This window comes from Crocuta crocuta, unplaced genomic scaffold (assembly GCF_008692635.1).
Source record: "Crocuta crocuta isolate KB4526 unplaced genomic scaffold, BGI_CrCroc_1.0 scaffold396, whole genome shotgun sequence".
Taxonomy (NCBI): domain Eukaryota; kingdom Metazoa; phylum Chordata; class Mammalia; order Carnivora; family Hyaenidae; genus Crocuta; species Crocuta crocuta.
In genome coordinates, this window is record NW_027533259.1 from 3,360,943 (window position 1) to 3,388,501 (window position 27,559).

The 27,559-nt window shown below is 38.7% G+C and overlaps 1 protein-coding gene and 1 long non-coding RNA gene across 6 annotated transcripts in view; one reads left to right on the forward strand and one right to left on the reverse strand.

The window, feature by feature from the left end:
* CCDC146 (coiled-coil domain containing 146) overlaps positions 1-27,559 on the forward strand; it is a 116,078-nt gene that overhangs the window by 51,776 nt on the left and 36,743 nt on the right. For all 5 annotated transcript variants that reach the window (XM_077746987.1, XM_077746985.1, XM_077746990.1 and 2 more), the window contains one exon: positions 24,511-24,593. In XM_077746987.1, coding sequence (XP_077603113.1) covers positions 24,511-24,593 — 83 coding nt within the window. The remainder of the gene's footprint in view (positions 1-24,510; positions 24,594-27,559) is intronic.
* LOC144217430 (uncharacterized) lies at positions 598-25,954 on the reverse strand. Its single transcript, XR_013330906.1, has 3 exons — positions 25,888-25,954; positions 13,749-13,822; positions 598-810 (listed from the first exon to the last, which is right to left on the reverse strand). It is a non-coding gene; the product is annotated as an uncharacterized LOC144217430 (long non-coding RNA).

Here is a 27,559-nt window from a genome sequence, read left to right on the forward strand (position 1 = left end):
TTAAAAAGAAAACCATATCCCATACAAATGGCATATGTAGCTTCTCTAGGTGTAAATCTTATTTAATGAGTGTAGGGTTTATCAATTCAATAAATTATGAATTCTGCAGAATGCACAGAATCAATGTAACTAGCTCTGAAATATAAAAGCACAAGAGGTAAGTATATTAAAACATTCTCCTTTTTCCATTTGCTCCTTTCCTGTTTTTTCCCTCATTTTTATATCTTTGCTTCTGTAGTGTGAAGCAGCGGGGGTAAGAAGGGAGATATGGACTGGAGGATTTGACTTTTCTCCTTTCTAAGACAGGCACCCGAAGAGGAGCCTGGCCTGACTTGGAGAATCTCGGCCAAGTTTAAGTTGCTCTTCCTCCCTGCTCCACAAATAGCTAACATCTGCTGCTTATTATGTGTTCATCTTCTATAATTTTCCCCTCTCATTCCCATCCAAACATAGAAGACAGAAATATAGTGTCGTGGAATGAAGTGGAGCTCTGAGAGATGGAGGTGGTGGGATGAAGATGACAAAGAAACAAAGAAAAAAGACCAGAGGGGGGACAAAAGAGAGAGAAACTACATCATGGTGGGATCTTTCGTTTAATGTGTCACAATCTTTTGTTTAATGAAGATCAGTAAATCTACACGTGAAGCAAACTTTATAGGATTTTCCTTTCTGGAATGGCTACTGAGAGAACATATAGGATAAGGTTGGATTCAGAGCATTAGGGCACCCAAGATGAACGCCTCCTCCATCACTCTGACAGTGGCCAGGTGTGTCAGTAGTTGCTCCAGGTTATATTATTACGATGTCCATCTGCAAAGTAAAATAAACTTTTAGGACATATGAGTTCTAAACAGCTTAATAGGACAAACAGTGTGAGCATTTAGCCAGCACACCCAATTTCCAAATATTTAAAGGAGTTTTGTTGTGGAATTGTTCACTTTCATAAAGACTTAATTCCTTGTGATTTCTTGAGTTTTTTCATATTTTGGAACACCAGTACTACAGCAAATAGCAAAATAACACTCTCGGGGGGAAGGTGCATATACTAAACATATATTCCAGCAATTGATATAAAATATTTAGAACAAATAGTGTTTGGTAAATTTACTAAAGGAACTTTAACATTAAACTGCAATTGCAAGTTTTTCACCGTGCCATAAACCTCAGGAAATGATGTTTCATGTTATGAAGACCAACGCCTTCATTTTAGAGATGAGTGAACAGGTCTAGGAAAAGCTAAATGATCTGTCCAAGCCTGACCAAGGCTGCTCGGGTCTTCCAATTTCCCGACTAACTATTCTAGCAAATTCTGGATTGATGTGTATAATAATCTTAATTTGTCATTAGATTATATAAAAATGCCACCAAAATATAGTTTACCCATATTAAAACTTTCCTAGTACAATGCTGGGATTTTAGAAAGCAATACGGTTTCTTCACATCTTTCAAAATAATTGGGAATTCCCAAATGTGCCATTCACATGCCTTGCTGTGCATGAAAATGATTCAGACAATTTCTTCAACATATACGAATCTGTATCCATAATTTTTTCTCATTTGTCTGTGTATGCTTGTTTGTGTTGTCTGGCTTAGAGTATAAATTCTTAAAATAATTATTGTTTTAAAACACCTTGTGCCCCAATTTACTATTTAAATCTCATAGTTTATCAGCCGCAACAATTCCTTACTTGATACGTCCCCAAAGGCAAGGGAATCGAGAGCAAAAATGAACTATTGGGACCTTATCAAGATAAAAAGCTTCGGCATGGCAAAGGAAACAATCAACAAAACTAATAGGCAACTGATGGAATGAAAAAAGATAGTTGCAAATGACATATCAACTAGTATCCAAAATCTATAAGGAACTCACCAAACTCCACACCTGAAAAACAAACAAGCCAGTGAAGAGATGGGCAAAAGACATGAACAGATACTTCAACAAAGAGGACATCCAGAGGACCAACAGACACATGAAACGATGCTCAGCATCACTCACCATCAGGGAAATGCAAATCAAAACAAACTGAGGTACCACCTCACGCAGGTCAGAGTGGCTAAAATGAACATATCAGAAGACTATAGATGCTGGCGAGGATGTGGAGAAACGGGCACCCTCCTACACTGTTAGTGGGAATGTAAACTGGTGCAACCCCTCTGGAAAACAGTGTGGAGGTTCCTAAAAAATTAACAATAGAACTCCCCTTTGACCCAGCAATAGCACTGCTAAGAATTTACCCAAGGGATACAGGAGTGCTGATGCATAGGGGCACATGTACCCCAATGTTCACACAGCACTTTCAACAAGAGCCAAATCATAGAAGGAGCCTAAATGTCCATCAACTGATGAACAGATCAAGAAAATGTGGTTTATCTACACAATGGAATACTACATGGCAATGAGAAAGAATGAAATCTGGCCATTTGTAGCAATGTGGATGGAACTCGAGGGTGTTATGCTGAGTGATATAAGTCAGGCAGAGAAAGACACATACCATATGTTTTCACTTATAAGTGAAAGAGGAGAAACTTAACAGAGGACCATGCGGGAGGGGAAGGGGAAAAAATAGCTGGGGAGAGGCAGGGAGGCAAACCATGAGAGACTCTTGAATACTTGAGAACAAAACTGAGGGCTGATGGGGTGGGGGAGAGGGGAAAAGGGGTGATGGGCATGGAGGAGGGCACTTGTTGGGATGAGCACTGGGTATTAATATGGAAACCAACTTGACAATAAACTAAAATAATAAATCTCATAGGTTTAGAATACATCTTAAATCTGAAAGGCAAATTTCACACTTAACAGTCTTCCTTTTATAAAATTTGTTTCAACTGTACTTTATAATCATCTTTTATGTTCTGAAATTCTATTGATTATAGAGGTAAATGGCCTATTTTAAAGAATTTTTGTCATCCTCAGACATTTGTTCAAATCTACTTTTATATTTCCCTATGTATCTGTAGTTTTCTATATACAAATTTTCACATTCCTAATGATTATTTCCAGATTTTTTTTTACCTTTCCCATTGCTATTACAAATCAGATTGTTTCTTCAATAAGTTTTCAAATTTATTAAGAAAGCTATATTTTGGGGGGGTGCTTAATCGGTTGAGCATCCAGACTTTGGCTGAGGTCATGAGCTCACAGTTCACGAGTTCTATCCCTGTGTCGGACTCTGTGCTGGCAGCTCAGAGCGTGGAGCCTGGTTCAGATTCTGTATCTCCCTCTCTCACTCTGCCCCTCCCTGCTCGCACCCTGTCTTTCTCAAAAATAAACATTTTTTTAAAAATTTAAAAAAGAAAGCTATATTTTTGTAAATTTATTTTATAAATGGTCACCTTATTGCACTATAACATTATTTTGTATTTTTCATGTAGGCATTTATATCAGATGTAAATAATGATCATTCTCCTTTCTCACGTATACACCGTTTTCTTGTCTAAATGCCTTGGTACACATTTTCTGAATCATATTCAATGACCATGCTCTTATCAGGCACCCTTCCTTACCTTATTTCTGACTTTAATGGGAATGCCTCCAGTGTTCTATAATTAAACGTGATGGAACTGAAATGTGATTGTTTGAAACTCGTGTTTTTAAAGATAATAAATTATCAATAGTTAGTATTAGGCCTGTCAGCTTTGTTGTCTGATTCTAGCTAACATGGCAGAAGGCAGAGCAGCAGAATGAAAAGAGGAGGGACTCTGGAGTCACAGGAAATTTGAACCCTCGTTTCTCTCCTTAGCCTCTCTGTGACATACCTATCTCACAGGATTATTTGAAGAATTAAATGAGAGCATATCCAAGGCCCCTACTGCATTTTTCTGGCAGATATTACTATGTGTATGTTAACTCTTAAACTGAAACCTCATCCAAGCACTATAGATTGTTCACATTTTCTCAAAAGTTTGTGTGTAAGACTAACATTCTATTCATCTCTTCAATAACCCATTTGTAAATCCACGACAGTTTACAACGCACTGATAATTACACCATCTGTTTTTTCAATGCTCAGGATAAGGATACCCTCAGTGAAAACCTTTGATGTGATACTAATTATTGCTAACACTCTCTTGTCTTCCATGGAATAAAGTGTTGTCTCTAATGAGAAATTCAGAACCATATTCAAAGTATCAAAATGTGAATTTTATTCCTTTATGCTTTCTTTTTAAACTAGTTGAATATAGTCTATTCTAGCTCTTTGGCAAGTTCTTTTCATCACCTCTTTGACAGGCAAGTATTCATTCTCTGAGGATAGATGTGGGTTTTGAGGAGAGCCAAAGGTTCTTTTAGCTCTCTGTAGGCTAAGTTTGGTGATTAAGATAGGAAATCAAGCCAATTGATAGGGACTTTGTTTAAAAGCAAAGTTGTTTGTTCTGATCATTAAGTATAATAATTTTTATCATATACAATTATATATAGACACAACATAACACTATTTGATTAAGTTGATAACCTTTAAAGTATTTTAGATCAACACTCACTTGGATATCTAAACTCTGGCACTTCTGGTTATCAAGAAATGTATAACCCTTTAATGACATTTTTCAAACCTATACAAAAGTAAAGAAAATTATGCAATTAACCTGAGTGCCCACAACCTAGCTTCAATTTATGGCCAATCTTGCTTTATCCCCCATTCATTTCCTACACCACCAAATTCCAGGTTACTGTGAAGCAAATCCCTAAATTATCCACGAATTTTATTTATAAACATTTCCATATGCATCTCTAAAAGGCAAGAATTCCCTTACATTGTAGTCACAATGCCATCATTATTCTCTCCCAACAAAAATGCCTTAATATCATCAGATATCCAGTCAGTATCCATATTTCTCTAATTGTCCTATACATTTTTCTTTATGATTGTGCAATTATGCACTAACCTGATACATAAGTGTGTTTGATCGATTTATTTTGTTTTCAATTTTTAGAATTCCTTTTAAATTTTAAATGTTCTACATCATCTCTCCAAAACAAAGTATATTCGAAGAATTCTAACTTTTATCCCCAGTCCCTCCACCCTGATCCCTGTCTCTTTCTAGAGTATAATTCTATTTCAAGGTTTATCTTTCCTTTATATTTGTATATGTCTGTGCTTCTGGAATTTAGGAAGATCTGTGCTTTTGTTATAATGGTTATCTTTATATTCAAACTATCATATCATACCCTTTTCCTTCTTTTTAAAAAAATTTTTAATTTATTTTTGAGAGAGAGAGAGTATGCATGGGGAAGAGGCAGAGGGAGAGGGAGACAGAGGATCTGAAGTGGGCTCTGCTCCGAGACAGCAGCAGACCCACTACAGGGTTCAAACTCAGGAACCATGAGATCATGACCTAAGCCCAAGTCAGACATTCAACTGACAGAGCCACCCAGGTGCTCCTCCCTCTTTCTTATAAGTAATTTTGACTACTGTCTCTTGGTTTCACACTATAAGTGATATCAAAAATAACTAGTATGCCTTCTTCGCCCATCCTTCCTCACAGCATCAATTTGACACAGTACCCTTTCATGGATATCATCCACCTCTGCATGGTATTTCATGTTTGCCAATCTATATTTCCTTAAGTTCTCTAAATGTTTCACACTGTCTCCATGCCATCAGCAAGACTTTGCTACTCATTTCTGAGCTTCCTTAGTTCACAAAAATGATGGACAGACTAGGACTGTGGTGAAATCCCTGCAAGGTTTCTTACCAGCTTTGTGACCTTGGTCACAAACTTGGTCAAGTTTCTCAACCGTCTTGAGTTTGGTTGCTGTTGTTGTTAAAATAAAAGTTAATAAAATTTTATAAATTTTTAAAAATATTTTTTAAAATCTGGATTGTAATACTTATTTCATAAGGTAATTGTGAAGACTAAATGAGACAATATACATAAAACATATGACACATAGCAATATTTCAATAATGTTAAGCATTACTTTTTCTTGAGTTTTTATTTAAATTTCAGTTGGTTATGATACATGTAATAGTGGTTTCAGGTGTACAAATGAGTGACCCAGCACTTCCATACAATATCCAGTTCTCATCACGAGAAGTGCACTCCTTAATCCCCAACACCTATGTACATTAGTGGTAAAGTAGTAAGCAGAGCTGCCTTCCCATCACCTGTTTAACTCTCTCCACCCAACGCTCTCTGGTACCCATCAGTTGTTCTCCATAGTTAAGGGTGGGTCTGTTTTCTTGGTTTGCCTCTTTCCTCCCCCCTTTGCTCTTTTGTTTTGTTTCTTAAATTCCACAAAGGAGTAAAATTACACGGTATTTATTTCTCTGATTTACTCATTTCGGTTAGCATGCTACTCTCTAGCTCCATCTAAGTCATTGCAAATGGAAAGATATCTTTCTTTTTGATGGCTGAGTAATATTCCGTCATATGTATGTACATTCTTTATCCATTCATCAGTCGATGGGGATCTGGGCTCTTTCCATAATTTGGCTATTATTGATAATGCTGCTATAAACATCAGGGTGCACGTACCCCTTTGAATTAGTATTTTTGTATCCTTTGGGTAAATACCTTGTAAGTGCAATTGCTGGATCATAAATTCTATTTTTAACTTTTTGAGGAAGCTTGATGCTGTTTTCCACAGAGACTGCACCAGTTTGCCTTCTCACCAACCGTGCACGACGGTTCGGTTTTTCTCTGCATCCTCACCAACACCTGTTGTTTCCTGTGTTGTTAATTTTCTCCATTCTGACAGGTGTGAGGTGATATCCCATTGTAATTTTGATTTTCATTTCCCTGATGATGAGTGATGTTGAGCATCTTTTCATGTGCCTGTTAGCCATCAGGATGTCTTCTTTTGAAAAATGTCTATTCATGTCTTTTGCCCATTTTTTAACTGGATTATTTTTGGATGTTGAGTTTGGTAAGTCTTTATAGATTTTGGATATTAACCCTTTATCAGATATGTCATTTGCAAATATCTTCTCCCATTCCATCGGTTGCCTTTTAGTTTTGGTGATTTTTTCCTTCACTGTGCAGAAGTATTTTATTTTTATGAAGTCACAATAGTTCGTTTTTGCTTTTGTTTCCCAAGCATTACTTTTAATAAGAGATAAAAGAAGAATGATTAACTTGTACTTTGTGTATTCATTCCTTGGTAAATATTTATTAAATAAATTCATTTCAGCAATTGCTCATTTATTTAGTAAATATTTACTGAAAGACTATTATTTGCTAAGCAGTCACATGTGTTCTTGCTTTCACTTGCTCAAGTATTTGTGAGTTCCGCATGGGGCAGACCTTGGAGATACAGTGATGGGAGAAATGGAACTCGTCCCTACCTTAATGGAATATCCAGTCTTCCATCTTACCGCAAGTCATAAGTTATGCTATTTCTGAATAAATTCTTTTTGTCCTTATAATTCCCCTGTTGAGATCTCTAGTGTGCTGGTGCCTGACTTGCCTGGAAATAATTTTCTCATTTGATTACATTACTGGATGTTCACTTCCTATTTGGCTCAAACTTCCACTAAAATGATAACTATTGGAGTTAGTTGTTTGGAATTTATCTGCACTTCTCTTACAAATTATAATTTTTTTGTCAAGTTCTAAAGTACAGGACCAAAGGGTTAATTAACTGCAAGGATATTATCTGTAGATTTTTTTTTAAAGTCCTTTATGTTAATTAAAAAGTAAATTTAAAAAGTAATAAAAAAAGACTTTCCTGAATAAGAAAACAAAAATCTTGGGAAAAAAAAAAAAGGAGGCTTTGTTCTCTTTACCCTTTGTGCTACTACTTTTCTGAAAGGCAGACTTTCCACAGGGATAGCAGCCATTTTGTGACCATAAGGAAGAGGAAGCAGGCACAGAGAAGCCTCGTTCTTTGATGACAGCCTAAGTTAACTGTACCTATCTTGGGTCTTATTATGAAATGAATGAATGAATGAAAGAGTGAATGAATGAATGAATGAATGAATGAAAAATAGAATTCACTTATGTTAACTGAATATTTCCTGTGTTTTGGCCCCAACAAAATTAACTGACTGATACATTTTTCCACAGTGTTTTCATAATCTTTTCAGCTTATTTTTGTCCCATGGTGTTTTACTGAAACGAAAACACATTTCAACATCCAAATAATATAATATTTCATTTTAAATGAATTTTAAGTATCTCAATTAGTTTAAAAATTGTCAGATTCAAGTTTATTTCATAAAATTATCACGAGCTGAAATGGAAAAACAGTAAAAAAAAATCTCAAATTTTAAAGTGTTAGGTTCTAAACCTCAGATGATGCAGTCAGACACTCTTGGGCTCCAGCAGCTACACAAGTAGGCAAAAGACAGACACACCGCCCAGGAATACAACATTCCAAAAGGTTTGTGCAGGAGTTTTATGAATGGAGCCATTCTTTTAATAAGTTGACTATTTTCTACCTTGATATATATATATATATATATATGCACAAAATATGTACAGAGTTCCAATCTCAAATGCCTACAAGGTCCATGAAAGTAACATAAATGATTGAAACAGCCTAGGTGTTAGTACATAGGCCATGCATTGCATGGGTGGGGCAAACTGTTCTTTTTTTAAAATATACTCTTTTAGTATCTCTGAAAGTCAGCCTCTGCTAAATGCCAATTGATTGTTGCAACATTGGAATATGAATCCAGTGTCATCAAATCCAGCAATTTTTCAAGAGAAGCTGAAAATTCCATTTTTATGTAAAAATCTACCAATTTTAAATATTGCCAACTAATTCTCTAATTTTATTTTTAAATTGTACATACTAAAAACATCTGCAGAGTGTACTTAAACTATTGGCTACTAGTTTGCTCTTGTGAAATATGCTGTTAGGACATGGATTAAGGCCTATTTGATATATATTTAAAGAGTAGGTAGTGTCCTGATACAGAAATTTGTAGAAATGAAAAAAAAAAAGGAATGAAAAGAAATCTGTAGAAATGGTTGCATATCCTTAAACTGTTACAAGCTATCAGAAATAATTGGAAATGTGGCATTTCCATGAAATGAGGCTATTTCTGTTTGCCAGAAGGCACATTAAAAGGTTTTGTAATAGTTGACTTAGTGAACTGGAAACAGCTGTGTTTGGTGAAATGTTTGTTACAATCTATTTTTTAACTTTTTTGTTTTTCATTTGTTTTTATTTTGCTTGGTATCAAAGTTGGTATCAAGTGAAGAAAGTTAAAATTATGCTTGGTGGTATTATATGGTTTTATTTCCTTTGTCCAAAATGAAGACAAGCTAACAAACTGTCTCCAAATATCATAAAAACCAGATTTCTTGGAAAACTATGTTAATTTCTGAATATTCCACCCTTTTCTGAGGAAATTCCAGGATAATTTGTTATATAATTGCCATGGGTAATAGCTATCCATCTGTTCCCATTCAATTACAGTATTTCAAAAAATTTATAAGGTCACTAAGCGGTTCATATTAGTACATTATTCAAGAAGATTCTTAGGATCTAACCTTATGTTTAAATGTAACACTTTATGATATCCATTTAGTTATTTAAAAATTCTATTATCTTGCCCTTCAAAGAGTTTTTGTTAGGATTCAAATATTTATGTATTAGATATTCTGCTTTATTTATGGATTTGAATCTCTCCGGTACTTAAATTTGGCCCACCAACCTCCTGAAGCTATTAATATCAACCATGGCAGAGTGATGCATCGTCAGAGGTAGATCATGTTGAACAGAAGACTTCCTCTGGGTGGCATGCTGTCAGGAGAAAATGTGTGACAAATTTTCTCTTCCAAGACACTTACTATTCCATTCCAGCCTGTATACGTAATGGGTATTCCACACACAGTCAACCAATCCATAAATCTGTCACAATCAGTATCAGGTTTATATCTTCTTACCTTTACACACATACACACACATGCACACACACACACAAACGCCCTTCAGGCTGCTGGTATTCCTTCTAGACTTCTTTATATTCTTGTGGTGATGTCCTTGATGATCATTTTGGCCCAATTCACACGTGTATGTGGAGAGGGAAACTTATATATTGAAATTTCCTTTTGTGGTATGTTTAACCCTTCATGTCACACCCCAACTCTACTACATACTGATAGCTTCTTCAGACATGTGCTGAGTACCTGCCCTGTGTCACATACTATACAAGGTTCTTGGGACACGAGAATGATGTCTGCCTTCAGAGAATTTTTCATCTGGTGGACAGACATGCGAGCAAGACTTCAGCACTGACAAGATATGTACTCTACTTGAGGAACGTATGAGATATAATGGCCTCACTCATTACATATTTTTGTGCACTTCAGTGTCAGTTTATTCTAGATACTCAGGATACATCAAGTGAACAAGGGGGTCAAAGATATTCTGCCCTAACTTAAACATTTGTAGAACACAAAAAAGGCTGACCAGGGTAATGAGGATTGAGCTCTATTTTCATGGTTAATAATTTTAGTGAACAAAACTGAATGGGTTCTGCTCACTAGCAACAAACATTTTAAAATTAAATTGCAAAACAATTCCATTTACAATAGAATAAAAAAGAATAAAATGCTTGGGATAAAACATTAAATGGCTTGTCTAAACATCCTGCTAGGATTTAAAGCCCCCACCAGTAATTAACAAGAGCAGAACTCCCCTACAAGAGACTCATTTTAGACCTAAAGACAATTGCAGATTGAAAGCAAGGGGATGGAGAAACATTTATAATGCAAACGGATGTCAAAAGAAAGCTGGACTAGACTTATATCACACAAACTACACTTTTTTGTTCTTGTATTGTTTTTAATCCTGCTTTGGTATCAGGGTAATACTGGCCTCACTGAATGATTTTTTAATGTGTTCCTCCCTCTCTTCCATTATTTGTAAGATTTTGATGAAGACTGTCATTATTTTGTTAAATGTATTTTGATAGAAGTCACCAATTAAACTATGTGGTCTTGGGCTTTTCTGTGCTAGAAGATTTTTGATTCTGAATTCAACTTTCACTCTTGTTATTTGTCTAAAAAACTTTCCTATTTGTTGGGTTCAAGATTCATGATTCAATCTTGGTAACATGTGTTTTTTTCTAAGTTATCTGATTTGTTAGTATATAATTGTTTATAGTGCTCTGTGATCACACTATGTATTTCTGTGGTATCTGTTGTGTTGTTTTTTCTTCCATTTCTCATTGTGGTTTTTGAGTCTTCTCTCCTTCCCTAGGTAATGTAGTTAAAGCATTGGCAATTTTGTTTATTTTTTTTTTAAAAAACTGGTCATTACTTTCAATGTTATGTTATTATTTATTCTGGTCTCTATTTTATTTCTGATATGTCTTTATTATTTCCTTCCTCTACTAAATTTCAGCTAAGTTTCTTCTTTTCTTAGTTCCTCATGGTATAATATTAAGTTGTTTATTTGAACTTTCTTTCTTAATAAAAGCATTTATAGCATAAATTTCACTCTAATATTGTGCTTTTGCTGCATCCCATAGATTTTGGAATACTATGTTTTTCTTTTGTTTTGAGACATATTTTGATTTGCTCTTTAATTTCTTATTTGGCCCATTGCTGGTGCAGTAGTGTGTCGTATAATATTTACATGTTAAATATTTAATATTTACATTATAGATATTCCAGCTTNGGTTCCTCATGGTATAATATTAAGTTGTTTATTTGACTTTCTTTCTTAATAAAAGCATTTATAGCATAAATTTCACTCTAATATTGTGCTTTTGCTGCATCCCATAGATTTTGGAATACTATGTTTTTCTTTTGTTTTGAGACATATTTTGATTTGCTCTTTAATTTCTTATTTGGCCCATTGCTGGTGCAGTAGTGTGTCGTATAATATTTACATGTTAAATATTTAATATTTACATTATAGATATTCCAGCTTTGTTTTATTGCTCATCTTTAGTTTTGTACCATTGTGGTTGGAAAATATACCTGGTATGATTTCAGTTTTCCCAAGCTTCTCTTTTTTTGTGATAACCAGGGGATTCTTCTGTGTGTACTTAGAGAGAATGTGTATTCTGTTTTTCTTGGATGAAGTGTTTTATACGTATCTCTTAGCACCATGTGTTCTGAAGTATGCTTCAAGTAAAAAATGTTCTTGTTGGAAAAAAAGAGGAAAAAAACAAGAGTGGAACTCAAACATCCCCATATTCTGCTCCCAAGTTTCCATTTTATGGTATCAATGGGGAAATTCAAGCTGCAACTTTGGGGTTTTGTTCTTTTTTAAAGAACACTTCTGCAATCAACAGTGAAAGGCTTTATTGTCCGTCACAATCTGCCCGCTAGAAAGGGAAGTGGAGGGTGCTGCTGGTGCCCATGGCTTCCTGGATGCGTCTACACTAAATAAATTGTTACTTATGAATACTGGCAAGAGCACCATGGGGCAGAAGTGTCTTCAAAACAGGAAGGCAGGCACCAGAAATCCCAAGTTTCTTTGTTGTGGGGAGAGGTTACATCCCTTACCTGTAACCTCACAGCCCAGAGCTGGGGATCCCTGGCCTACAGCCAGCTGAGAGAGGCGGCGCTATCAGTGCATGGAGGAGGCCGGAAAGGTGGGTGCCCACACCTACTCAGCAGCAGAAAGAGCAGCCAGACCTGGGGTCCAACCCACATTTACACTGACAGCCCCTTAGGGCAGGGTCTGAGTACTGGCTCTGGTCTGTGAACTACAAAGTGGGATGAACAACTGACCGGCTGTGGATATGACCTTCATACGTTCACAACTTTTGTGTGAGAAACGCCCTCACCTTTGAGGGCCCCAGTTTTGTTTCAGGGTTCTCACTGCCTAAACCCGCTCAAGATCTTTAAAGGTGCACTAGAGGTGGGACCTCTGGATGTGAAAGACTGAAAGCTGATGGGTCAGATTTGGCTGGGAACACAATCCTTTCTGGGGTCCATGCCACCCCTGCCCCCAACGCCTACTCCTCTGGTTCATCTTCTGTGACATTCATCATTCTGGTTTTAACCTGGCTCTTTTTCCTGACTCCAGTTATGTTCTGACCTTTACGTGACTGCCTCTCATGTCTCTGGCCCAGTTAGGCTCTTTGCTCTTAATCATTGGTTCACCCTTTGATTAAGGCGAACCTTAATTAAGCTCTTGAAGAGGAATCTGGCTCGTTTCCTGCCTCCCAGGCTCAGAACCACTCCAACCTGCTACCATTTGTCCTCATGATCTTTGGAAGAAAAGGGGAAAAATTTTAAACAAGGTATAAATGATTGATAACCTGTCATCACAGTTTCAGGGGGACAAATGTGAATGTTTTAAAGGAAGGCCATCCTTTAGCATGTACGTGTTTAGGCATGCTTTTTATTTATTTGGCTGCACGTTATCTTAAAGCTATTATAACTTAACATGAAGTCTTACATATAGCTAAGCAGTTGCATTACTCATCCACAATGTCCACTGCACGTGATGCCTTAACTCTTGGGAGGCCCTGTTTGCCTCTGGTAGCCTCCCCCTCACATTCCTATGACGGCCACCAGAGGAGGAACACGACAGCTGCGGGAGAACAGTCCCTGGCCTCTCTGCTCATCCTGTGCACCTGCCAGCCACACAGACCAACCAGACAGAAGGGCGGAGAGAAGCTGTGGGCGAGGCAGCTGATTTTGTACAGCATATTCTCTGCTCTTTCGAGTCTATGTTCAGGTCAAGTTACCTTACTCTCTTCCTCTTTTATGCCCACCTTCTCTGACAGGGAGCTTGGAATGAAAGGAAGAGAAAGAACAAGAGTTCTTCCAACTACATCATTCGTTTTAAGATAAGCTGAAATCAAACAGTTTAGTGAACACTATCAAGAACTTACAAGATACCATGCCATGTGCTAGGGCTCGAAGATGAACAAAGGGGTAGGGATTCCATCATCAAAGAGTACACAGCCTGAAGGGAAGAAACATGTTTTAACATATTTTGATAATAGTGTACAATGAGTACAATAACAAATGCGTCTAAAAAGATAGAAAAAGAAGTAATTCTGCCTGGCGATGTCTCTGGTGGTGACCACCGAGGTGTTTAAAAGGGGGAATAAGAATTCTCCAAGTGGACAAGAGACAGAAGAAACTGACGATAAGGGAATATAACATGCATGGTATGGTTGGGAACTGTATTTGTTTTCCACTGCTCTCATGACCAATTACCACAAACTCAGTATCCTATACAACACAAATTTATTATTTTATAATTCTGTAGGTTGGAAGTCCAACATGGATCTCAATGGACTAAAATCAAAGTTTAGGTAGGTCCACATTCTTTTCTGGAGGCTCTACCAGAGTATCTGGTCTTTTCCTTTTCCAGTTTCTAGAGGCTACACACATTCCTTGTCCTATGACCCCTTCCTCAGGTAAGTCAAGTCCTTCTCACACTTCCAATATTTCCTCCTCCTTCCATTTCATCTCTCTAACCCAGCCAGGAAAGATCCTCTGCTTTTTAAAAAATATAATTTATTGTCAAGTTGGCTTCTATACAACACCCAGTGCTCATCCCAAGTGCCCTCCTCAATGCCCATCACCCACTTTCCCCTCTCCCCCAGCTCCCATCAACCCTCAGTTTGTTCGCAGTATTTAAGAGTCTCTTATGGTTTGCCTCCCTCCCTCTCTGTTTGTAACTTTTCCCCCCTTCCTTTCCCCCATGGTCTTCTGTTAAGTTTCTCAAGATCCACATATGAGGGAAAACATATGGTATCTTTCTCTGACTGACTTATTTCACTTAGCATAATACCCTCCAGTTCCATCCATGTTGCTGCAAATCGCAGGATTTCATTCTTTCTCAGTTGCCAAGTAGTATTCCATTGTGTATATAAACCATATCTTCTTTATCCATTCATCAGTTGATGGACTTTTAGTCTGTTTCCATGATTTGGCTATTGTTGAAAGTGCTGCTATGAACATTGAGGTACATGTGCTCCTATGCATCAGCACTCCTGTATCCCTTGGATAAATTTCTAGTAGTTTTATTGCTGGGTTGTAGGGTAGTTCTATTTTTAATTTTTTTGAGGAACCTCCACACTGTTCTCCAGAGTGGCTGCACCAGTTTGCATTCCCACCAACAGTGCAAGAGGGTGCCCATTTCTCCACATCCTCACCAGCATCTAGAGTCTCCTGATTTGTTCATTTTAGCCACTCTGACTGGTAAGAGGTGTTATCTCCGTGTGGCTTTGATTTGTATTTCCCTGATGATGAGCGACATTGAGCATCTTTTCAATGTCGTTGAATGTCTGTTGGCCATCTGGATGAAAGATCCTCTGCTTTTAAGGACTCCTGTGATTACATGGGGCTCAGAAGGTAATCCATAATGATCTCCACATCTCAGGGTCCACACTTTTAATCACATCTGCAAAATCCCTTTTGCTCTATAATGATGGTAAAACATCTCTAAAAATGTCAGTGATTAGGATGTGGACATCTTTGGGGGCGAGGGGAAAGACATCATTCTGCGATTCACAGGAGATGACCCAGAAGTGAAATGGTCATGGGAGGTTCATAAAGGGAGGAGACAGGTTTGGAGAGGGTGGTGGCTGCCAGATAATGAAAGCCCTTGTATGCCATGTTAATTGGGCTAGAGTTAATCCTGAAGGTGATAGGATTCTTTGAAGGGTTTACAGCAAGATGACAATTGTGTTTTTAAATTGTGTTTTGCTGGCAGCATGACTCAAGAGAGACATGACTTGAAGTCAGAGGCAGTGGTTAGTTATCTAGTGCTCAGTAAAGAGTTACAGATTCTGTTTATTCTATAAAACTATCTGACAGTATTTGGTTCAGCAAAGTCTATAGATGAAATGCTGCACAATAATACATTTCTCTCTAAAAAATGGTCACGATAACTGAATGTTGATATTGTGTTGTTTAAGGAAATAATTTCATGTATTCCATGTGTTAGACAAAGAAGACATTTATTATTCTTTAACCATAACTCCCATAGTCTTACAAGACCCTTGCCCAAATCAAGTTCTAAATAGACCAATAGCAGCCTGCAGACTCCCCTGTTTGGGGGCCATCAGGGTAGTTCACACTATGGGAATAAATTAGAGTCCCTGGGGAAAGTAAGTAATTGAGAAAGAGGAAAAGGATAAGGACCAAATCCAGGAGGACACCAGCTTTTAAAGGGAGGACCAGAAAAGAAAATGGAAGAGTAAGAGAGAGAACCATGAGATGATATAGTACAGGAAATGGAAGAGGAGAGCGTTCCTGGAATGATGATAAGTCAATAGTAATAAATGTCACAAAGTTATCAAGTAACCTAAGGACAGAGAAATATCATTTGAATATAATAATTAAGAGGTCATTGGGGCTCCATTTCCAACTGAGATGGAGAAATAGGAACAAGATATACCCCCCTCCTACCTTACACAAATCAAATTAGATGAAACAATGGGTTTCAAACTTTGGACAACAGATAGCACAGGACAGTAATCTTGGCGGGGGTGAGTAGTAGGTAAACAAATAAATTTAGAGCTATCATCGCCCCATCTCACTACTCAGTGTTTCCAATTAATGATAGCTTAGGGAGAGGGAACCCAAGCAGAACCCGGTGATCTTGCTGATTTGTGGAGACAGTTTGGGATTCATGGAAGCCAAGTTGGCTAAAATATATTGGTGAGGAGAGGGCAGGGTTTCACAGAGAGGAAGCTCCAGAGACCCGCAGAGAAATATTGGTTAGTGCATGCTTGTGAGGGAGGATAATGCTGAGGCTGGAGAAAAAATTCCCAGAGAGGAGGGTATCGAACAATACCTAGAACTCACATAGAGCCAAATCAGGGCAGAAAGACCTCCTAACATATGGGCACTGAATAGAAAAGGTATTGATTCGGCAGTGGGGCCAAATTAGCCTTAAACAAAAGATCATTCTAGACTTCCTTAACAAAGATTACAAGTAAGCCTTGAAAGGATCAAACTGTTTCCAAGAAACTCAAGTGTGACTCACAATGCCCCAAAAATATATTTTTTAAAAACCCACTTCCCAAAAGCATAACATTCACAATGTCAGGCATGCAAAGAAGCAGGAAAATACGACCTAAAATGAGGAGGAAAATCAAACAATGGAGTAGACACGGAAACAGAATTAATTAACAAGGACATTAGAACAGATATTATACACATTTTAATGTTGGAAAAAAGTGGATGGAAGCATAAACATAATGAGGAAAGAGAAAGTTATACAAAGACTCAAATTAAACTTCTAAAAATCAAAAATACAGTATCTGAGATGAAAAATTCACTAGATGGGATTAATAGCAGATTGGACACTAAAGAAAAAAGATTGGTAGGTTTTGAGATGTAGCAATAGACACTATTCAAAATAAAACAAAGAAAAAGGAGTGTAAGATAAAAAAGAGAACTTCAGCGATCTGTGGACATCAAGTGGCCAAACATGAATAATTAATCACAGAAGGAGAGGAGGGGGGTACAGAAAAATATTTGAAAAACTGACATCTGAAATTTTTCTAAACATGATGAAAACTATAAGCTCACAGATCCAAAATTTTGAACAAATCTCAGGCTGAAGAAAACCACATCAAGATAAATCATAAACAAATTACTGGAAAATAATGGTTAAGAGAAAAATATCAAAATCAGCCAGAGAAATTAGTCATCTGCCCATTAGTTTGGTGAAGTACTGGCAAGCCAGTGACTATGACTCCCTGAGTGCCCAGAAGGTAAGGGAGTGGAGACACAGAGCAGAGACTCCTCAAGAAAGCTGAAATGAGGGGCGCCTGGGTGGCTTAGTCGGTTAAGCGTCCGACTTTCGCTTAGGTCATGATCTCACGGTTCGTGGGTTCGAGCCCCGCGTCGGGCTCTGTGCTGACTGCCAGCTCAGAGCCTGGAGCCTGTTTCAGTCTGTGTCTCCCTCTCTCTCTGACCCTCCCCTGCCTATGCTGTCTCTCTCTCTCTCCTATAAATAAATAAATAAAACATTTAAAAAAAAAAAAAAGAAAGCTGAAATGAGAGTGAAGGAGAGACAGAGAGAGAGAGAGGGGAGCACAGCATCCAGGATAGATTTTGTGTTATTGTGGTTTTTGTTTGTTTTTTGTGTGTGTGTTTTGGGTTTTTTGGGGGTGTTTTGAAAGAGAGAGAGAAAGAGAGAGAGAGAGAGAGAGGCAGATGGGGAAGGGGAGAATTGTGGGGAGAGAGAGAGGAGAGAGAGAATATGAATCTTAAACAGGCTCCATGCTCAGTGTGGAGCCCGATGTGGTGCTCGATCCCAGAACCCTGGGATTCATGACCTGAGCCGAAATCAAGAGTCTGAGGCTCCACTGAGCTGCACTGGTGCCCCTGTGTTGTTGTTCTTGTTGTTTTTTAAGTGAGAAGGACATCCATAGGTTGAGGATAATGTCAATAATGATAATAATAATTAAGCCATTGATTAAGCTCTTATTTGTATCCTAGATACTATGCCAAATACCTCATATGTAATTATTCATGTAGTTCTCACTACAGACTTATGAAATGGGGACTCCTTGTCTTTTTGTCTTTTACAAACTAAAAAAAATGAGGCACAGCTTGATTAAATATACTCCAAGTTACAAAGTCAAAAAGTAATAGAGCTGAACAAAACAAAGAAAAAAATAGACAAACCAAAACACAGACTCAAATGAGAGAACTGATGGCTACCAGAGGGGAGGTAGGCAGTGGGCTGGGGGAAATAAAGGAACAAGAGTGCACTTACGATGAGCACTGAGTAATATTTAGGATTGTTGAGTCACTATATTGTACACCTGAAAATAATAGAACTTATACTGGAATTTGAAAAGGAAAAAAAAGGTAGTAGAGCTGGAATTCCAATCAAAGTCCACTTGTGATGTACTTGGCTACAATGCTATGCTGAGCCAGTTAAGAAGAAGAAATAGAGATTATAAAGGAGAAGGAGGTATATAACTGATGCTTTAATGTCTAGGAAGAAGTAGGATACACTATATTTGAAAACACAGACAAATATGTTTGCCTAACCAAGAGGAAAGGAAGATGTCATTTTTGAGATTTGGAGGAAGAAGTTAAGGGTGGGTGTGATTGTAGATAAACAGATCTGTTGATGTAGATGAGTTCAGGTGGCCTAATTTTGTTTGGTGATTGAGTTACCTGTAAGGGAAAGGTGCCGTTTGCTATAACAATCAAGGCGGAATGTCAAACAAAAGGCATGATGAAGCATTGTTGAGAGCTCAAATACATTTGGGAACTGCTTCAAATGGCTATGTTGTTTATTTCTAGTAGAGAAAGGGAGCGGGTGAGTGGGAGATAAGGATAGTAAGGATATTTACGCTTTCAAGTTTATGCTACTCCCCCCCACCCCCCACCCCCGCAAAGCCCACTATTCATAAGGATAAGATCAAACCAATAGGTAATGTCAAAGAGGCAACAAGAATAGAGGAGGCTAATCACCGTGGTCACTGTGGTTGCCCTGCAGACGCCCACACAAACACCTAATTGTTTCCTCATGCTGACCCCCTTCCAGATAAGTTCACTTGGTGAAAGTGCTTACTTTCCTCGGAATGTCCTAGAATTTCCATTTTTGAAATTTTTTCCATATCATTACATGCTATCCATGAATCATGAACTCTTGTTAAACTTTCAGCTCTAGAGTAAATGTTTCCTTCCAATCTCAATTACCAACAAGGCAATTCAGTAACACAAGTATCTATTGTGCAATCATATTTATGAACTTAATGACATTCTATCTAACCTTTCCTTATGTATACCCTTTGGCAATTTGAATTGGGTCTTATGCTCTATTTCTTAGATCTTGCATTTTTAAAACATGACAAACTTGTTTTCTATGCCCATTTGTATTTTGCAGTGTGAAAATGCAACTATTTTTTCCATGTTTATAAGTGAAGCATTTCATATACTAGAATTAAGTCTGAAGTTTCCAATCAGAGATAGACCTGCTTTAGGAGACAGCTTACAATTTCACAGAAAGTCACTGTTTGATGAGTATTACATCCAGGTTAAGAATTTTATTTTTAAGGAGGCTAAAATCCCTTCTTCACAGTTTGGTCTTTTTCCTTTTCTTTCTTTCTTTTTTTTTTTTTAAGAGAGATTTGTTTTTAGGAGAGTAGATCAAATAAAAGATAGCTTATCAATCCTCTTCCTAAACATCTATGACTTCACCTTTTCCAATTTATGTAGAGACTATAAAGACATATCAGATGTTTTGCCCTGCCAGCTTTCTTCACAGATTCATAGGCATCAAAGGCAGTATGGCTTCTGGAGTGTTGGAAACAAGTAGGAAAGGAAACCTCTCTAGCTGTCCTGCTTTTTCTGTGGCCATAAAACCCACCAACATACATCCCTGGCCACCTACCACTAGGCTTCCATTAACTGGTATATTAGAAAAGACTTAACTTAGGGAAAACACTGCTGAATTTTCACTAAGTCTGACCTAGAATCTGTCTGTATCTGCCAGTCAGATCTGATCACGGCACACTTCAGTTTGAAATTTTGCTCTGAATGCCTATTGTTTACAGCAATAGTTTTCAAGCATGTTTTAATAACCTCTTATTATTAAAAGCAATACATATGTTATAGAAAATTAGAAAATACAGAAAAGCAAACATAAAAATATAAAACCCATACATTCTTACTACTCAAAGAACATCATTTTAAGATATTAGTTCTTATTCTTCTACTTTATCTTCACTATTTGATGAACTGTCATTATCATCTCCTTGAATTCTTTAAGTATGGTTTCCTTTCATTGTTGGGTCCTATTTATAATAGCTGCTTTGAAGTCTTTGTTAAGTCTGATACCTGTTCCTCCCATCAAAGAGCTTTTGCCATTTTCCCCCTTATTTCTTTGAGGGACTCATAATTTTTTGTTGATAATTGGACATTTTAGATAACATATTGTAACAACTCTGGTTTCTGGATCTTCCCAGGCTGCTTCTTGTTGCTGTTATGTTTTTGTTATCGCTGTTCATTTGTTTATTTGTTTAGCGACTTGGCTGGACTAATTCTGTGCAGTGTATCTCCCCCTTAGTGCACAGTCTCTGATGTCTCTGATATAGAGATGCTTGCCTTTCTATTTTTAACCTTGCCCCGCCCACCTGAACAGGTCCTTAGCAGCAGGAAGGTGGGGGAGATGCAGGCTCTTTACTGCCAGCCAAGCCCACCCGGATTAGTTCTGCCACAACATGGACCAAGGGGCCATGGAGGCAGTTCATGGTTCATATGCCACCGTTTCTGCTGTTCTTACCGAGTTTCAGATTCTTGTTAAATACATACATGTAAAGTTTTTGCGTGCCCGTAGGTTAGTTTCCAGGGACTTCAAATGGCTGTGTTAGATAATTTTGGTGAGATTAATTGTTTCTTTGAGGGAGAAGATTGATTCATCAATCCCTACGCGTGACCATTCTGGAAGTTCCATCCCCCGGAAGTGGTCTGTAATTTATAATTTTACTTATTTGCTTTAATTTCTGATATCAAAGAAATGACTGCAAATACCAAATGTAGTTAAAATGTAGTTATTTGCTACCAATAAAACAAGTGTGCATAGTGTAACTGTTATGTAATTTCTTTTGTGTCTATCTTCTCAGACTGTGAGCTACTTTAGGGCAAGAGCCATGTCATATTTCCTTCTGCTTCCATCATGCAGGGCAGTGGGTGAGAGGTAAAATCTTTTCAGCTTGAAAACAAAACTATAAATACTATATTTGTTTTTAAACATAGGAGTCCATAATTACCTTACCCAATGGCTTACCCAGTTGACTAATGACAAGGCTGGCCCCCACATGGTCTTCATATCACACACATAGACATGCAAACACACATTCACACATTTACCCTTTCATAACCTTTTCCCAGTAATTCTTCTTCCTTAAGAGTGCCCCTCTGCAGTTGTTGTTTTTTCTTTTTTTTAATATATTAGACCTTAAAGGCACAGACAGTACCTATGTCCTACACTGTTTTTAGGAACCAATGACAATACTTGGAATCTGAAGTAAGTTACATATTAACTCAAAAATACAGAAAGAAAACTGAAGAACCAAAATAAATGTGTTTAATTAAATATCTATAAAATGTAACATTAGGCCAACCTATGGACAGCAACTCAACACTTAAGTTACATGCAAATTATATTTAAGGCAGCATATGAATACATTTTAAGATATTTGATATAGTGAGAAGTAGAACTTCCTCAAAGGGCTTAAAAATCTTGTTTACCCAGGATGGAGCTTCCTCAGAAAGTTAAAAATTGAACTATCCTGGATCAGTGATTGCAATACTAGGTACTTACCTAAAGGATACAAAATTACTAATTCAAAGAGACACATTCACCCTGATGTTTACAGCAGTTCTATTGACAGTAGCCAAAGTATGGAAAGAGCCTAAATGTCCATCAACTGGTGAATGGATAAAGAAGATATGGTGTGGTGTGTATACACACACACACACACACAAACACACAATGGAATGTTACTCAGCCATAAAAAAACGAAATCTTGCCATTTGCAACAACGTGGAAGGAGCTAGAAAGTATTATGCTCAGCAAAATAAGTCAGTCAGAGAAAGACAAATACCATATGATTTCACTCATACATGGAATTTAAGAAACAAAACAAGCAAAGGGAAAAGAGAGCTAGGAAAACCAAGAAACACACTCTTAACTACAGAGAACAAACTGATGATCACCAGAGGGGATAAGTTTGAAAGGTGATGGGGATTAAGGACACTTGGGTTGAGCACAGGTTGTTGAATGGAAGTACTGAATCACTAAATTGTACACCTGAAATTAATATTATGCTGTATGTTAACTAACTGGAATTTAAATAAAAACTTTTTTAAAAATCTTGTTTACACGTTTACCTATATATAGAAAATGAGGGTTGTGAGGATTGGAACCCAGGTCTGGTACCAGCTTGGAGGTGCCTCTCCCAGTTTCACAAAAAAGGGAGGGTTTCATAGCTCATTTAACAATGTTTTTTCTACCCTGATTTGGGTAGAGAGACCATGAAACCTTACCGTGGAGACTCAGACTGTCACATTTTGTCAGCCACACTCATTCATTCGCTCATGCAGCACATGTTTGCCAAGCACCTACACCCTGCCTGGGGTTGTGCTGGCTGAGGATTCAGTGAAGAACAGGCTAACCTAGGCCCTTTCTTCATGGTGCTTATATACGAGTTGAGAAGTAACATTTCTTTAGTCACATATATTTATTACGACAGATTGCAATATGTCATCTGTTATTAAGTACAGCATTCTTTTGGGGTGAGTGGTGTGTGTGGGTATCTATCTTAATTTAGAAGTGAGAGAAGGCCTGATTATAGATGGGTATTTAAGCTGAGGTATGAAGAAAGAATAGAGGTGAAGCCAAGAAGAGCGAGGAATGACCAGCACACAGGCTCTAGAGGAGGAAAGCAACTTGTGCAATTAGAGAAATAAAAGGCAGCCGGTGTGGCTGGTGCACTAAGAGCTTGAGAAGCAGGCTGGAAAAGGAGACTGGAAGGTAGTAGCAGGGTCACACAGCGCCGCAGGGCTCACACCCCAGGTCTTTAATTCTATTTCACTTGCATTTTGGACACCCAGCATAGCAAAACCTTGTTTGATTTTTTTTTAATTCTCCCTGAAAGTAGACAGATAAGGCCCTAAGTGGACACAGGGAAGGCAAAGGGGACAGTGGAGGTTTTGTTCTCATGGGATGTCACTTGGACTAGCGGGACCAGGGAAAGGAGAAGGGAATGGATGGATTCAGCAAATATTTTGGAGGTAAGAACCACAAGGCGTTGATAAACACAAATCTTTCCTTTAGTTCCATTTTCTGATACTACATCAGTAGCAGCTCAGGTAAACCTAATACAAATGTTCACTACATTGTGGTAAAACTTCAGTGTTCCGTGCTGCGCTGTGATGTCCATTACTATTAATCATCTAATTCTAATCATTCTTTTACCCGAAATGAAAAAGGAACAGATAATAGCACTTTATGTACCAAATAAACTCTCATACTTTTTTGGCAGTAGAGGCAGAGAGGTTTTGGTACAGGGGAGCGGTAGTGGGTTCTCAGGGCTGGACCACTTGGGTTTACATCCTGATACCGCCTTTAACTAGCTCTGTAACTTTGACACAAATCACTTATCTTTCTAAACTTTACTTTAAAATGGAGGCAATCCCTACTTCACAAAACATCTTTGACATTGAAATAACTGATATACAACACTTGCTTGTAATAGATGCTCAGCTATTACTAATAATTTATTAGGTCTCTCAACTTACAAACTGTCATATAAGTTTTTAACTTACACCTACACTATTCAGGCTGTTTGCTAAACGTAGAAATATGTTTTCTTAGAATTGGAAGAATTTAACTCAATTCCTTCCCTCAATTTACAGATGAAGAAATCATCGTCTAGAGAGGTAAGAGCATCGCCTGGGAACCTCCAGCTTACTGAAGGCATAAGAGAACTAGAACTGTTAACTCCAAACACCCAGTGTTTTTGTAGTACACCACCTGCCTGGCGTGTTTCCTCTCTAATGTTGACTGGAGAGATCTTATAAGATATCCATATATCCATTTTATCTCTGCCTTAAGCATAAGGAGGGTGACGCCTAATCATGACCTTGTGTTCTCTCTGCTAGTTACATGCTATGGGAAAACTTCCTGGAACCAGAATGGCAGAGTTAAAGGCCAAGTACACCTTGCTACATGATACCGTGATAAGGTATGCTATTTGCGGATGTGGAGACATCTTTTATCATATTTATATTTGTTTTTTGTGATGAGACCTAGCTTGTTTTTTATTCTCCCCAAAGCAAGCACTGGGGCAAAGGTTTGAGTTCAAGTACTTTGAGAAGTGATACCAGAAATTATGGTGGGAGAATGGGGAAGTGAGATGGGGGAGGGAGGAATCCAGCCAGGGGTGTGTTAACCTGCAGGTTAACACTGTGGCCAACTGGTGCCCAGTCTCACTGAGGACCATATGAGTGTGTAGAGCACACCTCAGAACTCTCCCACTGAAGGGTAAGGAAACTGGGACATTTGTCCACTAATTTCCATCCATCGTTGATCAAGGATTACTCCTAGGGAGAGAAGCCCCTAGCACTTCTAGCATGCCTTTTGAGAAACCAAGTTGCTATGGCTAGAGAAAGCTCTCAGGCAGAGGCACACAGCTCTGTCGGTCCTAACTGTCCACCAGAGCCACAGATGACCCCCAGAGTGGGCCAAGGGAAAGTGGTTCAGCTGGTAAAGCACTGACATTATCTATTACAGGGCACCTGTAGCATTCTGTGCTCCCCGTCTCTTGCTTCCCCATCACACACTAGCACAACCCCAGGCTCCATCTGCTGAGACTTCAGTTGTCTCACCTCTTCCTCCTCCCCTAGGCCATTCTCCTTATCCCAGTCATGATCAGCAGCATGTGAGAAGAACAGGCTTCCACAGGACAATTCCACAAAGCTTCCTAAGCACCTGCTATCAGCCAGTGGGAATCCAAGGGGGAAGGAGAGTGAAGAAGGAAGGGAAATCCTGTTCTGCTGCTCCTCCTTACTGCTCCGCAGCCTCATTCTTCCTTTTCCCCGTAACCTCTTCCTCATAACCTGGTGTGCTGCCTTCATCAAAAGCCAAGGAGAGGCAGCAATGGATAGAAACTCCTCCTGTCATTCTGCATCCATCCTGTCCCCCAATATCCAAACATTAGCCCTACTTCTTTTCCTGCCCAGAGTCATTTTGCTCCTTTGAGGAAGGGAGCATGAGGCAGAAGTGAAGCACTAGGAGAAGAACAGAGTTCCATCTCTATGCACCCTTCACTTTCACCCCCTCCAGTTTCCTAACAATACTCCAGCTCTGGCTCCTCCTCCTCTGTGCCAGCCTCAAGCTAACTCCTCACCCTCGTCCCTCCATTTCCTACAACTGGCCTCAACTGCCAGTGTAGACACATAGTTCTCAAGACACAGGAACTTGGAGGATTTAGATGGAAAGTCTTGCTAATCTTTTTCAACATACTTCACACTGCTTACGTGGGGGGCGGGGAGGAATCCGTGCAGTTCCCAGGACATCCCTCCAAGCCTCTTTCCCGATACAAGTCCTACTGCAACACTTCTCACCCTCCAGAGAGTTCTAATCAAGAGCCCAGCCCAGAAAGCCTTGTGGGGTGCTGATTCAGCTTCCTCCTTGCTCAGGCCCCAGTGACAGCCAGCCATCTAGGACCAAGGCTATGGCTTTGGTTACTTCTTCCTACTTCCAGGTTGTGTTGCAAAACCATTACTTCCCTTCTTCTACCCACATTTTACCTCCTCTTGACCCTTTAGTTCCCTCTTGTGATGACAAACACCCACCTCCCTCTCCCATTCCTCCTGCCTGGGGGATGAGAAAGGCATGAAGCCATCGACTCCGTTCTTGCTGCTGGGGCTGTGGAAGGGCACAAGGAGCCTGGAAATGCTGAACTGAAACTCAATGAGCTTTGCATAGGAACCACGTTATAAAAGTTGTTCGGTTCTCTTCTGCTGACATTATAGTCCAAATCCATGTGGGCAAATTACCATTTCTGTTCTGGCTGGAGCCCTAACCACCTTGTCCACCTTCTTTCTGGGGGAAATCAGGCACTGTGGCACAAACCAACAACCCTTCACAGCTCCACAGTTGAACGCTCATGTTAAGGAGATCAAGCCACTTTGGATTTACCAAATATATTAAGATGAAACTGAACTGTAAGAAATAACTCCAGCTTTCATTAACAGAGATTATATGTGTTATCGCTATAGCTGTGTTGGTTTTTGGTACCTAACCTAGTGCCTGGGACATAGTATGTCCCAGTAAATGTTTTGCTGGATGTTATTGAGCAAGTGACATATTAACGTTAGAAGAAATGGGTGGACCAGGTAACTTTAGATGAGACAGCCTTCGTCAAGTCATTGGGCATCTCTGCAAATGAGGAGAAACCTGAAGATTTCTCGTGGCAAGGATCCTTGCGAGGGTGTGCACCAAAGAGGCATGCTGGCTTTAAAACCAGAAATGGCACCGGTAAGGTCTTGCTTCCAAACGGGACAGATAGCTAATGTGAGGCAGTTGGATTTTTGGGATGCATGAATCAAGTCTGCTGGTAAGGCTGTAGCTGATGCTAGCTTGCAACACAGATGGATGAGTTTTAGAAGATTTCACCAAGTCCAGTCTCTGTGTCCATTCAAGTCTACTTCTTGCCAGATATTTAACCCTTTTTCCAATATAGGGACATGACATAGATAGGGAATCCCCCTCAACTGTGACATTCAAGTCGGGCCCTAGCAAGACATTGAAGATGGGATTAGAAATCTGTAGGGTAGTATATGTCCATAATTTTATAGGAAACTTTTTCTTCCTAGTTTCTAAGTAAAGTGTTGTTAGAAAACTTCATTGTTTCTTAGTTCATTAAGGAGGAAAAGATCTTCCTACAGTTAGGTCAGGAGAATTCAGGAATTAGAGCCAGCATTGCAGCAGCAGTTGAAGGGAGGACCCACTCTTCTCTTTATTATCCACCCCCCCCCATTTCCGCCCCAGTCTGGGAAGTCATGATTGTTCTTCAAAGCCAAATAAAAATACCATATTCCCATCCAAGTCAATGCTTTCTCTGTCTCACCCACCATCTTGATCTACACACTAGTGGTAATATGTGCCAGCTGGTACTCCTGCTCTCTATTCCATCTGTTCCCCTTG